The sequence below is a fragment of the Zonotrichia albicollis genome, chromosome 32 (assembly GCF_047830755.1).
Source record: "Zonotrichia albicollis isolate bZonAlb1 chromosome 32, bZonAlb1.hap1, whole genome shotgun sequence".
Lineage (NCBI taxonomy): Eukaryota > Metazoa > Chordata > Aves > Passeriformes > Passerellidae > Zonotrichia > Zonotrichia albicollis.
Genome location: NC_133850.1, coordinates 984,680 through 997,597, shown reverse-complemented (window position 1 = coordinate 997,597; position 12,918 = coordinate 984,680). Strand labels below are relative to the sequence as shown.

General features: G+C 59.0%; 5 protein-coding genes across 7 annotated transcripts in view; all 5 read left to right on the top strand.

The window, feature by feature from the left end:
- The window catches only part of LOC141726076 (uncharacterized), a 35,518-nt gene extending 27,594 nt beyond the window's left edge, over nt 1–7,924 (top strand). For both annotated transcript variants that reach the window (XM_074530378.1, XM_074530379.1), the window contains exon 2: nt 6,692–7,924. In XM_074530378.1, coding sequence (XP_074386479.1) covers nt 6,701–7,924 — 1,224 coding nt within the window. In that variant the 5' untranslated portion in view covers nt 6,692–6,700. The remainder of the gene's footprint in view (nt 1–6,691) is intronic.
- LOC141725969 (uncharacterized) overlaps nt 1–12,918 on the top strand; it is a 232,670-nt gene that overhangs the window by 31,490 nt on the left and 188,262 nt on the right. The gene's annotated exons all lie outside the window — the stretch shown is intronic.
- LOC102069266 (uncharacterized) overlaps nt 1–12,918 on the top strand; it is a 97,932-nt gene that overhangs the window by 24,974 nt on the left and 60,040 nt on the right. The gene's annotated exons all lie outside the window — the stretch shown is intronic.
- Nucleotides 283–6,154, top strand: LOC141726119 (uncharacterized). The gene is made up of 2 exons (XM_074530444.1): nt 283–2,375; nt 4,953–6,154. Exons 1-2 carry the CDS (start codon nt 397–399, stop codon nt 5,617–5,619), a joined length of 2,646 nt encoding a protein of 881 aa, XP_074386545.1. The 5' UTR covers nt 283–396; the 3' UTR covers nt 5,620–6,154.
- On the top strand, nt 8,177–12,839 carry LOC141726038 (uncharacterized). Of its 2 annotated transcripts, XM_074530308.1 has the most exons (2): nt 8,177–8,893; nt 9,042–12,839. In XM_074530308.1, exons 1-2 carry the CDS (start codon nt 8,177–8,179, stop codon nt 11,190–11,192), a joined length of 2,868 nt encoding a protein of 955 aa, XP_074386409.1. In that variant the 3' UTR covers nt 11,193–12,839. The 2 variants fall into 2 exon arrangements, with proteins under 2 accessions (XP_074386409.1, XP_074386410.1); XM_074530309.1 differs by lacking the exon at nt 8,177–8,893 and having other exon boundaries at nt 9,051–12,839.

The following is a 12,918-nucleotide window of genomic DNA, read 5'->3' as shown; positions in this document are numbered from 1 at the left end:
GAGCTGGGCCCGACCCCATCGCGGGGGGCTTCGGGAGGGTTTTTGTGGGGCAGGGGAGGCAAATCCCATCGTATCCTTTGTCCCCATGGGGGCAAATCCCATCGTGTCCTTGTCCCCGTGGGGGCAAATCCGATCGTGTCCTTGTCCCCATAGCGGCAAATCCCATCGTGTCCTTGTCCCCATGGGGGCAAATCCCATCGTGTCCTTGTTCCCACGGGGGCAAATCCCATCGTGTCCTTTTCCCCGTGGGGGCAAATCCCATCGTGTCCTTGTCCCCACGGGGGCAATTCCCATCGTGTCCTTGTCCCCGTGGGGGCAAATCCCATCGTGTCCTTGTCCCCACGGGGGCAAATCCCATCGTTTCCTTGTCCTTGCTCCCCCGAGCAGGAGCTGAGCATGGAGAGCAGCGAGGAGCCGGTGGCAGAGGCCGTTTGGAGCGGCTCCACGGCTCGGCAGGGAGAAGCCAACGGGGAGGAGAAGCCGCGGAGATCCCTGAGCAGGAGGGGCTGCAAAGGCAGAGCGCGGGGATCCGAGGGGGAAAGAGCCAGCCTGGGCCATGGAGGGGCTCAGAGATCCGAGCTGGGGCCCCGTGAGCAGCTCCAGGGTGGGGAGGAGAAGCCCCACAAGTGCTCCGGGTGTGGGAAGAGCTTCAAGAGGAGATCCTGCCTGATTGTGCACCAGAGAACCCACACGGGATCTGAGGGGGAAAAACCCAGCCTGGAGCAGGGTCAGAGCTCAGAGCTGGGGGTCCATGAGCAGCTCCAGGGTGGGGAGGAGAAGCCCCACAAGTGCTCGGAATGTGGGAAGAGCTTCAGGTGGAGATCCACACTGACTGTCCACCTGAGGAGCCACACCGGGGAGAGGCCCTTTGAGTGTGGGGAGTGTGGGCAGAGCTTTAGACATAGTTCCAGCCTTTCAGCCCACCAGAGAACCCACACGGGGGAACGACCCTACGAGTGTGACCAGTGCCAGAAGAGGTTTTTGAGGAGCTCTGAGCTCCTGGTGCACCAGCGCTCACACACGGACGAGAGGCCCTTCCAGTGCCCCGACTGCGGGATGGGCTTCAACCTCGTCTCCACCCTGAACAAGCACCGGCGCATCCACACCGGGGAGAGGCCCTACAAGTGTGATCAGTGCAATAAGAGGTTCCTGACCAGCACCAACCTCCTCCATCACAAGCTCATCCACACCGAGGAGAGGCCGTTCCACTGCAAAGACTGCGGGAAGGGCTTCAGGCAAAAGTCCGCCCTGATCACCCACCGTCGCATCCACACTGGGGAGAGACCCCACGAGTGTCCCCAGTGTGGGAAGAGCTTCAGACACAGCTCCACCCTGACTGCCCACCTGAGGAGCCACACCGGGGAGAGGCCCTATGAGTGTGGGGAGTGTGGGAAGAGCTACACGTCCAAGTCCCACCTGACTTACCACCAGAGGAGGCACACGCCGGTGCGACCCTACGAGTGTGATCAGTGCCAGAAGAGGTTTGTGAGCAGGTCTGATCTCGTGGGGCACCAGCGCTCACACACGGACGAGAGGCCCTTCCAGTGCCCCGACTGCGGGAAGGGCTTCAAAAGCGTCTCCGACCTCAACCAGCACCGGCGCATCCACACCGGGGAGAGGCCCTACGAGTGTGGTCAGTGCAAGAAACGGTTTCGGAGCAGCTCCAATCTCCTCAGTCACCAGATCACCCACACCGAGGAGAGGCCGTTCCACTGCCGTGACTGCGGGAAGGGCTTCAGACGCAAGTCCCACCTCAACACCCACCGGCGCATCCACACTGGCGAGGGACCCCAGGAGTGTCCCCAGTGTGGGAAGAGCTTCAGAACGAGGTCCACCCTGACTGCCCACCTGAGGAGCCACACTGGGGAGAGGCCCTACGAGTGTGATCAGTGCGGGAAGAGTTTCACCCATAGCTCCCATCTGACTGTCCACCAGCGCATCCACAGCGGGGAGAGGCCCTTCAAGTGTGATCAGTGCCAGAAGAGGTTTCTGAGGAGCACTGATCTCCTCTGTCACCAGCTCATCCACATCGAGGAGAAGCCGTTCCACTGCCATGACTGCGGGAAGGGCTTCGTTCACAAAAGCAACCTCATGGTCCACCGGCGCATCCACACCGGGGAGAGACCCTACCAGTGTCCGCAGTGTGGGAAGAGCTTCACCAACAGCTCCACCCTGGTCACCCACCAGATGATCCACACCGGGGAGAGGCCCCACGAGTGTGGGGAGTGCGGAAAGAGCTTCATTTACAAGTCCCACCTGATTTACCACCAGAGGAGCCACACTGGGGAACGACCCTACGAGTGTGATCAGTGCAAGAAGAGCTTCCAGAGCAGCTCCCATCTGCGCATGCACCAGCGCATCCACACCGAGGAGAGGCCGTTCCGCTGCCCTGATTGTGGGAACAGCTTCAAGCACAACTCTGAATTCGTCGCCCACCAGCGCATCCACAGCGAGAAGAGGCCCTACAAGTGTGATCAGTGCAAGAAGAGGTTTCTGAGGAGCGCTGATCTCCTCCGTCACCAGCTCATCCACCTCGAGGAGAAGCCGTTCCAATGCCGTGACTGCGGGAAGGGCTTCGTTCAGAACAGCAACCTCATCGTCCACCGGCGCATCCACACCGGGGAGAGACCCTACGAATGCAATCAGTGTGGGAAGAGCTTTCCTCAAATCTCCAGCTTGACCAGACACCAGAAGAGCAAGCACCATGGGCAGCCCTTGGTGGGAAGAGCTCCGTGCGCTGCTCCAGCTCCATCTCACACGGGAGGATCTGCTCTGGATGGTCCCCAGTGAGCCCAGATGGGCAGAGCCCCCTTGATCCCTGTTGAGAAGACACCTGGCTGGGGGCTCCACATCCTCCTGGCTCCCCGTGGTCACCTGAGCTCATCCACAGTCCAAGATCAGAAATCCATTATGGAGAGCACATTTGTCAACCTTCTGATATCAGAAAATTTTTTTTTCGTTATTTTTTCCTTAATTTTTTCGATCGTTTGGTGGCCTTCAGCAACACTAGATAAGCATGGATGTCTTCTCCACCATGAGAGGATCTGCCCTGGATGGTCCCCAGTGAGCCCAGGGGGGCAGTATTAAAGACGTTGAACTGAAACAAGGATGGGCATGAGGGGGATGCTGGGTCCATGGAGTTGAGGGTGCCTGGGACAGATTTGGGGGCTCCTCAGGGCTTTGGGCACCCCAGGCCCAGCAGCTCCATCTGGGGCAGCAGATCAAGGACCCCCTGCCCTGGCAGTGTCCCCACGTCCTCCCGTCCTGGTTCCTGCTGTCCCCTGTCCAGGATCCTGCTCTCATCCGAGTCCAGATCCCATTCCTGGTTCAATACTTGTTCCTGTCCCATATTCTCTATCTGGATGCCATTCCCATATTCCCTGTCCTGTTCCCATTTCCCGATTCCAATCCCCAATTCCCATTTCTCTATTCCCTGTCCCGTTCCCATTTTCTGATTCCTGATCACAATACCGGCCCCTCTCCTGATTCCCAATCCCAGTCCAGTATTCACGCTCCATTTAAATAAAATGTGTCATGGACATATTTTATTAAAAAATCCTTTCCTTAGGATCTTTTTCTCCTGAGAAGCTGAATGGCCTCTAAAATTAAGCTATAAACACTAATTACCTGGTGCTGTGGAATGCAGCAATTTCATCTTTGATTGGTCTAGTGTGGTTGTTGCTAATGAAGGACCAATCACAGTTTAGCTGTCTTGAAATTTGGTTACTCACGAGATTTTATGATCATTGTTTCTTATTATTTTCTAGCTTTCTGATGAAATCTTAGTTTTCTATTACTTTCGTATACCTTTAATATAGCATTTGCTTTTAGTGTACTATATATATCATAAAATAATAAATCGTCTTTCTGAAAATAAAAACACGGAGTCAAAATTTTCATCCCTCCCTCATCTTGGGACCCCTGAGACCACCACAGGGTCCCTTTTCCGTTCCTGGTCCCCATTCCCATTCGCGGTCCCCTCCAGCCATGACGTCGCCGAGCAAAGCCCGCGCTCCTCCCTCCCACCAATCCCAGCGCGCGATCGCTCCCTGATTTGCATAACCACGCCCTTCTTCCCCGCCTGCTTTTGGGTGCCGGTGCTGCCCGGGCCGGACTCGGAGCAGAGGAGGAGGGGGAGAAGGAGGAGGAGAAAGAGGAGGGACAAAGGAAGAGGAGGGACAACGGAACAGAAACACCGGGAGGAAGAGGCGCCCCAACACCACGCGGTTCCCCCGCTCCGGCCGCAGCTGCCCCGGCCCCGCCGGCATCGCCGCCCGGAGCCCGCAGGTGAGCGGAGAGGGGGAGCTCGGCCCGACCCCATCGCGGGGGGCTCCGGGAGGGTTTTTGTGGGGGGCGGGAGAGGCAAATCCCATCGTGTCCTTGTCCCCATAGCGGCAAATCCCATCGTGTCCTTGTCCCCATGGGGTAAATCCCATCGTGTCCTTTTCCCCGTGGGGGCAAATCCCATCGTGTCCTTGTCCCCACGGGGGCAAATCCCATCGTGTCCTTGTCCTTGCTCCCCCCGAGCAGGAGCTGAGCATGGAGAGCAGCGAGGAGCCGGAGGCAGAGGCCGTTTGGAGCGGCTCCACGGCTCGGCAGGGAGAAGCCGACGGGGAGGAGAAGCCCCACAAGTGCTCCGAGTGTGGGAAGAGCTTCAAGAGGAGATCCTGCCTGATTGTGCACCAGAGAACCCACACGGGATCTGAGGAGTAAAAACCCAGCCTGGAGCAGGGTCAGAACTCAGAGCTGGGGGTCCAAGAGCAGCTCCAGGGTGGGGAGGATAAGCCCCAAAAGTGCTCCGAGTGTGGGAAGAGCTTTACCTCGAGCTCTACTCTGACTGTCCACCAGAGGAGCCACACGGGGGAACGACGCTACCAGTGTGACCAATGCCAGAAGCGGTTTGTGAGCAGCTCTGAACTCGTGGGGCACCAGGGCTCACACACGTACCAGAGGCCCTTCCAGTGCCCCGACTGCGGGAAGGGTTTCAAAAGAATCTCCCACCTCAACAGGCACCAGCGCATCCACATAGGGGAGAGGCCGTACGAGTGTGATCAGTGCAATAAGAGGTTCCTCAACAGCACCCACCTCCTCTGTCACCGGCTCATCCACACCGAGGAGAGGCCGTTCCACTGTCGTGACTGCGGGCAGAGCTTCCGACGCAACTCCCACCTCATCGTCCACCGGCGCATCCACACCGGGGAGAGACCCCACGATTGTCCCCAGTGTGGGAAGAGCTTCACCCGCAGCTCCACCCTGACTGTCCACCTCAGAAGCCACACCGGGGAGAGGCCCTACGAGTGTGATCAGTGCCAGAAGGGCTTTTACACCTCGTCTGATCTCCTTGTGCACCAGCGCATCCACACGGACGAGAGGCCCTTCCGCTGTCCTGAATGCGGGGTGGGATTCAAGTACAAGTCAACTCTGGTCGCACACAGGAGGATCCACACCGGGGAGAGACCCCACAAGTGTCCCCAGTGTGGGAAGGGGTTCACAGCCAGCTCCCACCTGACTGTGCACCTGAGAACGCACACCGGGGAGAGACCCTACCAGTGTCCCCAGTGTGGGAAGGGCTTCACCACGAGTGGCATCATGACCAGACACCAGAAGAGCCAGCACTGAGGGCAGCCCTGGGTGGGAAGAGCTCCGTGCGCTGCTCCAGCTCCATCTCACAAGGGAGGATCTGCCCTGGATGGTCCCCAGTGAGCCCAGGTGGGCAGAGCCCCCTTGATCCTTGTTTGTCGGATACCCGGCTGGGGCCTCCACATCCACCTGGCTCCTCGTGGCCTGCATTTTCTTTTTGTTATTTTTATACACGTTTCTAAATGCGAGGTTAATAATAAAGACATTGAACCAAAATGAGGATGTGGACATGGGGGCATCTTACAGGGGGTGAGGGACATGCTGGGCTAGAGGGAGTTGAGAGTTCCTGGGACAGATTTGGGGCTTCCTTAGGACTTTGGGAACCCCACGGTCGCCGTTCCCTGTCCTCATTTCCATTACCGCTCCTTAATTCCAGTCTGTGTCCCTAATACTGGTCCCCATTCCCTGTTCCCATTCCCTGTCCCCAATCCCGCTCCCTGTCCGCATTTCCGGTTCCATTCCCATTACCAGTCCCCATTCCTTCTCCCGATTGCCGGTCCCTGTTCCCATTCCCGGTCTCCATTCCCGGCAGCTGTCTCCGGAAGCTCCAACTCCCCCCCGCAGTGACGTCACCGAGCAAACCCCGCGATCCACCCTCCCACCAATCCCAGCGCGCGATCGCTCTCTGATTTGCATAACCACGCCTTTCTTCCCCGCCGGCTTTTGGGGGCCGGCGCTGCCCGGGCCGGACTCGGAGCTGAGGAGGAGCGGGAGGAAGAGGAGGGGGAGGAGGAGGGGGAAGAGGAGGGACAAAGGAAGAGGAGGGACAAAGGAACAGAAACACCGGGAGGAAGAGGCGCCCCAACACCGCGCCATTCCCCCGCTCCGGCCGCAGCTGCCCCAGCCCCGCCGACATCGCCCCCCGGAGCCCGCAGGTGAGCGGAGAGGGGGAGCTGGGCCCGACCCCATCGCGGGGGGCTCCGGGAGGGTTATTTGGGGCAGGGGAGGCAAATCCCATCGTGTCCTTGTCCCCACGGGGGCAAATCCCATCGTGTCCTTGTCCCACGGGGGCAAATCCCATCGTGTCCTTGTCCTTGCTACCCCCGAGCAGGAGCTGAGCATGGAGAGCAGCGAGGAGCCGGTGGCAGAGGCCGTTTGGAGCGGCTCCACGGATGGGCAGGGAGAAGCCAACGGGGAGGAGAAGCCGCGGAGATCCCTGAGCAGGAGGGGCTGCAAAGGCAGAGCGCGGGGATCCGAGGGGGAAAGAGCCAGCCTGGGCCATGGAGGGGCTCAGAGATCCGAGCTGGGGCTCCATGAGCAGCTCCAGGGTGGGGAGGAGAAGCCCCACACGTGCTCCGAATGTGGGAAGAGCTTCAGGTGGAGATCCACACTGACTGTCCACCTCAGGATCCACACCGGGGAGAAGCCCTTTGAGTGTGATGAATGCCATCAGAGGTTTTACAGCAGCGCCCATCTGGTCCGTCACCAGCGCATTCACACCAACGAGCGGCCATTTTGCTGTCCTGATTGTGGAAAGGGATTCAGGGAAAGGTCCACCCTCGTGATCCACCAGCGAATCCACACCGGGGAGACGCCCTATGAGTGTGGGGAGTGTGGGAAGAGCTTCAGAGAGAGCTACAAACTGACTCTCCACCAGAGAACCCACACGGGTGAGCGACCCTACGAGTGTGACCAGTGCCAGAAGAGGTTTGTGAGCAGCTCTGATCTCGTGGTGCACCAGCGCTCACACACGGACGAGAGGCCCTTCCAGTGCCCCGACTGCGGGAAGGGCTTCAACCGCGTCTCCCACCTCAACCAGCACCGGCGCATCCACACCGGGGAGAGGCCCTACGAGTGTGGTCAGTGCCAGATGAGGTTTCGGACCAGCACCCTGCTCCTCAGCCACCAGATCACCCACACCGAGGAGAGGCCGTTCCGCTGCCCTGACTGCGGGAAGGGCTTCAGGCACAGCTCCAACCTCTTCTTCCACCGGCGCATCCACACCGGGGAGAGACCCCACGAGTGTCCCCAGTGTGGGAAGAGATTCAGAGAGAGCTCCACCCTGACTGTCCACCTCAGAAGCCACACCGGGGAGAGGCCCTACAAGTGTGATCAGTGCCAGAAGGGCTGTTCCACCTCGTCTGAACTCCTCCTTCACCAGCGCATCCACACGGACGAGAGGCCCTTCAGCTGTCCCGAATGTGGGGTGGGATTCAAGTACAAGTCAGCTCTGGTCACACACACTAGGATCCACACCGGGGAGAGACCCTATGAGTGTCCCCAGTGTGGGAAGAGCTTTTCTCGAATTTCCAGCTTCAGCAGACACCTACAGAGCCAGCACTGAGGGCAGCCCTGTGTGGGAAGAGCTCCGTGCGCTGCTCCAGCTGCATCCCACACTGGATGGTCTGTGCTGGATGATCCCCAGTGAGCCCCGGTGGGAAGAGCCCAGGTGATCCCAGTTTGGAGGACACCTGGCTGGGGGCTCCACATCCACCTGGCTCCTCCTGGCCTGGATTTTCTTTTTATTTCTCTTTGTGATTTTTATACATGTTTCTAAATCCAAGGTTAATAATAAAGACGTTGAACCAAGACGAGGATGTGGACATGGGGGGATCTTCAGGGGGATGAGGAGGATGCTGGGCCAGAGGGAGTTGAGCGTTCCTGGGACAGATTTTGGGCTTCCTTAGGACTTTGGGAAGCCCACGGTCGCCATTCGCTGTCCCCATTCCCATTGCCGGTCCTTTTTCCCTGTCTGGGTCCCCATTCCCTGCCTCCATTCCCTGTTCCCATTCCCGGTCCCAGTCCCCAATACTGGTCCCCATTTCCTGTTCCCACTCCTGGTCCGCATTCCCGGTCCCCATTCCCTGTCCCCAATCCCGCTCCCTGTCCGCACTTCCGCTTCCATTCCCATTCCCGGTCTCCGGTCCTTGTCCCCATTCCCGGTCCCTGTCCCCATTCCCGCTCCGCTCTCCCCGGAGGCTCCAGCACCCCCCCAACATGGCGTCACCGAGCAAACCCCGCGCTCCTCCCTCCCACCAATCGCAGAGCGCGCTCGTCCTCGGATTTGCATAACCACGCCCTCACTCCCCGGCCTGCTTTTGGGGGGCGGCGCTGCCCGGGCCGGTCTCGGAGCGGAGGAGGAGCGGGAGGAAGAGGAGGGGGAGAAGGAGGAGGAGGAAGAGGAGGGACAAAGGAAGAGGAGGGACAAAGGAAAAGAAAGAGCGGGAGGAAGAGGCGCCCTAACGCCACGGGGTTCCTCCGCTCCGGCCGCAGCTGCCCCGGCCCCGCCGGCATCGCCGCCCGGAGCCCGCAGGTGAGCGGAGAGGAGGAGCTGGGCCCGACCCCATGGCGGGGGGCTCCGGGAGGGTTTTTGTGGGGGGCAGGGGAGGCAAATCCCATCGTGTCCTTGTCCCCATGGGGGCAAATCCCATCGTGTCCTTGTCCTTGCTCCCCCCGAGCAGGAGCTGAGCATGCAGAGCAGCGAGGAGCCGGTGGCAGAGGCCGTTTGGAGCGGCTCCACGGCTCGGCTGGGAGAAGCCAACGGGGAGGAGAAGCCGCGGAGATCCCTGAGCAGGAGGGGCTGCAAAGGCAGAGCGCGGGGATCCGAGGGGGAAAGAGCCAGCCTGGGCCATGGAGGGGCTCAGAGATCCGAGCTGGGGCCCCGTGAACAGCTCCAGGGTGGGGAGGAGAAACCCCACAAGTGCTCCGAGTGTGGGAAGAGCTTCAAGCGCAGATCCTGCCTGATTGTGCACCAGAGAACCCACACGGGACCTGGGGGGGAAAAACCCAGCCTGGAGCAGAGTCAGAGCTCAGAGCTGGGGGTCCAAGAGCAGCTCCAGGGTGGGGAGGAGAAGCCCCACAAGTGCTCCGAGTGTGGGAAGAGCTTCAGGTGTAGGTCCAAACTGACTGTCCACCTGAGGAGCCACACCGGGGAGAGTCCCTTTGAATGTGCTGAATGCCATCAGAGGTTTTCCACCAAGTCCGATCTCGTCAGTCACCAGCGCATTCACACCAACGAGCGGCCATTTTGCTGTCCTGATTGTGGAAAGGGATTCAGGGAAAGGTCCAGCCTCGTCATCCACCAGCGAATCCACACCGGGGAGAAGCCCTATAAGTGTGGGGAGTGTGGGCAGAGCTTTAGACATAGTTCCAGCCTTTCAGCCCACCAGAGAACCCACACGGGGGAACGACCCTACGAGTGTGACCAGTGCCAGAAGAGGTTTGTGAGCAGCTCTGAGCTCCTGGTGCACCAGCGCTCACACACGGACGAGAGGCCCTTCCAGTGCCCCGACTGCGGGATGGACTTCAACCTCGTCTCCACCCTGAACAGGCACCGGATGATCCACACCGGGGAGAGGCCCTACGAGTGTGATCAGTGCAATAAGAGGTTCCTGACCAGCACCAACTTCCTCCATCACAAGCTCATCCACACCGGGGAGAGGCCGTTCCACTGTCGAGACTGCGGGCAGAGCTTCAGGCAAAAGTCCACCCTGATCACCCACCGGCGCATCCACACTGGGGAGAGACCCCACGAGTGTCCCCAGTGTGGGAAGAGCTTCAGACACAGATCCACCCTGACTGCCCACCTGAGGAGGCACACCGGGGAGAGGCCCTATGAGTGTGGGGAGTGCGGGAAGAGTTTCATGTCCAAGTCCCACCTGATTTACCACCAGAGGAGCCACACGGGGGAACGACCCTACGAGTGTGACCAATGCCAGAAGAGGTTTGTGAGCAGCTCTGATCTCGTGGGGCACCAGCGCTCACACACGGACGAGAGCCCCTTCCAGTGCCCCGACTGTGGGAAGGGCTTCAAAAGCGTCTCCCACCTCAACAGGCACCGGATGATCCACAATGGGGAGAGGCCCTACGAGTGTGGTCAGTGCAGGAAACGGTTTCGGAGCAGCTCCGATCTCCTCCGTCACCAGCTCATTCACACCGAGGAGAGGCCGTTCCACTGCCGTGAGTGCGGGAAGGGCTTCAGGCGCAACTCTGCCCTCAACAAGCACCGGCGCAGCCACACCGGGGAGAGGCCCTACGAGTGTGATCAGTGCAGGAAACGATTTCGGAACAGCTCCGATCTCCTCCGTCACCAGCTCATTCACACCGAGGAGAGGCCGTTCCACTGCCGTGAGTGCGGGAAGGGCTTCAGGCGCAACTCTGCCCTCAACAGGCACCGGCGCAGCCACACCGGGGAGAGACCCCACGAGTGTCCCCAGTGTGGGAAGAGCTTCACAGACAGCTCCCACCTGACTGCCCACCTGAGGAGCCACACTGGGGAGAGGCCCTTCAAGTGTCCCCAGTGTGGGAAGAGTTTCATCCAGAGCTCCAGCCTGACTGTGCACCTGAGGAGCCACACCGGGGAGAGGCCCTACAAGTGTGATCAGTGCCAGAAGGGCTTTTACACCTCGTCTGAACTCCTCAGGCACCAGCGCATCCACACGGACGAGAGGCCCTTCCGCTGTCCCGAATGTGGGGTGGGATTCAAGCACAAGTCCCACCTCATCGTCCACCGGCGCATCCACACTGGAGAGAGACCCTACCAGTGTCCCCAGTGTGGGAAGGGCTTCACCACAAGCAGCACCATGACCAAACACCAGAAGAGCCAGCACTGAGGGCAGCCCTGGGTGGGAAGAGCTCCGTGCGCTGCTCCAGCTCCATCTCACACGGGAGGATCTGCTCAGGATGGTTCCCAGTGAGCCCAGGTGGGAGGAACCCTCTTGATCCCTGTTGCGAAGACACCTGGCTGGGGGCTCCACATCCTCCTGGCTCCCCGTGGTCACCTGAATTTATCTGCAGTCGAAGATCAGAAATCCATTGTGGAGAGCACATTTGTCAACGTTCTGATATCAAAAGTTTTTATCTGTTATTTTTTCTGTCATTTTTTACAACCTGTGGTGGCCTTCAGCAACACTAGATAGGCTTGGATGTCTTCTCCACCATTGGAGGATCTGCCCTGGATGGTCCCCAGTGAGCCCAGGTGGGCAGTATTAAAGATGTTGAACTGAAACAAGGATGGGCATGAGGGGGATGCTGGGTCCATGGAGTTGAGGGTGCCTGGGACAGATTTGGGGGCTCCTCAGGGCTTTGGGCACCCCAGGCCCAGCAGCTCCATCTGGGGCAGCAGATCAAGGACCCCCTGCCCTGGCAGTGTCCCCACGTCCTCCCGTCCTGGTTCCTGCTGTCCCCTGTCCAGGATCCTGCTCTCATCCGAGTCCAGATCCCATTCCTGGTTCAATACTTGTCCCTGTCCCATGTTCTCTATCAGGTTGACATTCCTGTATTCCCTGTCCTGTTCCCATTTTCCGATTCCAGTCCCCAGTTCCCATTTCTCTATTCCCTGTCCCGTTCCCATTTTCTGATTCCTGATCCCAATCCCGGCCCCTCTCCTGTATTCCCAGTCCAGTATTCACGCTCCTGTCATAGATATATTTTATTAAAAAATCTTTTCCTTAGGATCTTTTTCTCCTGAGAAGCTGAGAGACCTCAAGAACGAAATTTAAACACTAATTATCTGGTGCTGTGGAATGCAGCAATTTCATCTTTGATTGGTCTCGTGTGGTTGTTTGTAATTAATGGCCAGTCAAAGCTCAGCTGTCTCAGACTCTCTGGTCACTCACAAGATTTTATTATCATTCCTTTCTATTCCTTTCAAGCCTTGATAGGAAATCTTTTTCTCTATTCGTTTATAAGAGTTCTAATATAGCATTTTCTTCTAATATAGTATATCGATAATAAAATAATAAATGAGCTTTCTGAAAATAAAATAATTTAGTCAAAATTTTCATCTCTTCCCCCATCCTGGGAGCCCTGAGAACACAACAGGGTCCCTTTTCCTTCCTGGTCCCTGTCCCCATTCCTGGTCCCCATCCCCGATCCCGGTCCAAGCCATGACGTCACCGAGCAAAGCCCGCGCTCCTCCCTCCCACCAGTCCCGGCGCGCGATCGCTCCCTGATTTGCATAACCCCGCCCTCGCTCCCCGCCGGTTTTTGGGTGCCGGCGCTGCCCGGGCCCGGACTCGGAGCGGAGGAGGAGCGGGAGGAAGAGGAGGGGGAGAAGGAGAAAGAGGAGGGACAAAGGAAGAGGAGGGGCAACGAAACAGAAATACCGGGAGGAAGAACCGCTCCAACACCACGCGGTTCCCGCGCTCCGGCCGCAGCTGCCCCGGCCCCGCCGGCATCGCCGCCCGGAGCCCGCAGGTGAGCGGAGAAGGACAGCTCGGCCCGACCCCATCGCGGGGGGCTCCGGGAGGGTTTTTGTGGGGGGCAGGGGAGGCAAATCCCATCGTGTCCTTGTCCCCGTGAGGGCAAATCCCATCGTGTCCTTGTCCCCACGGGGGC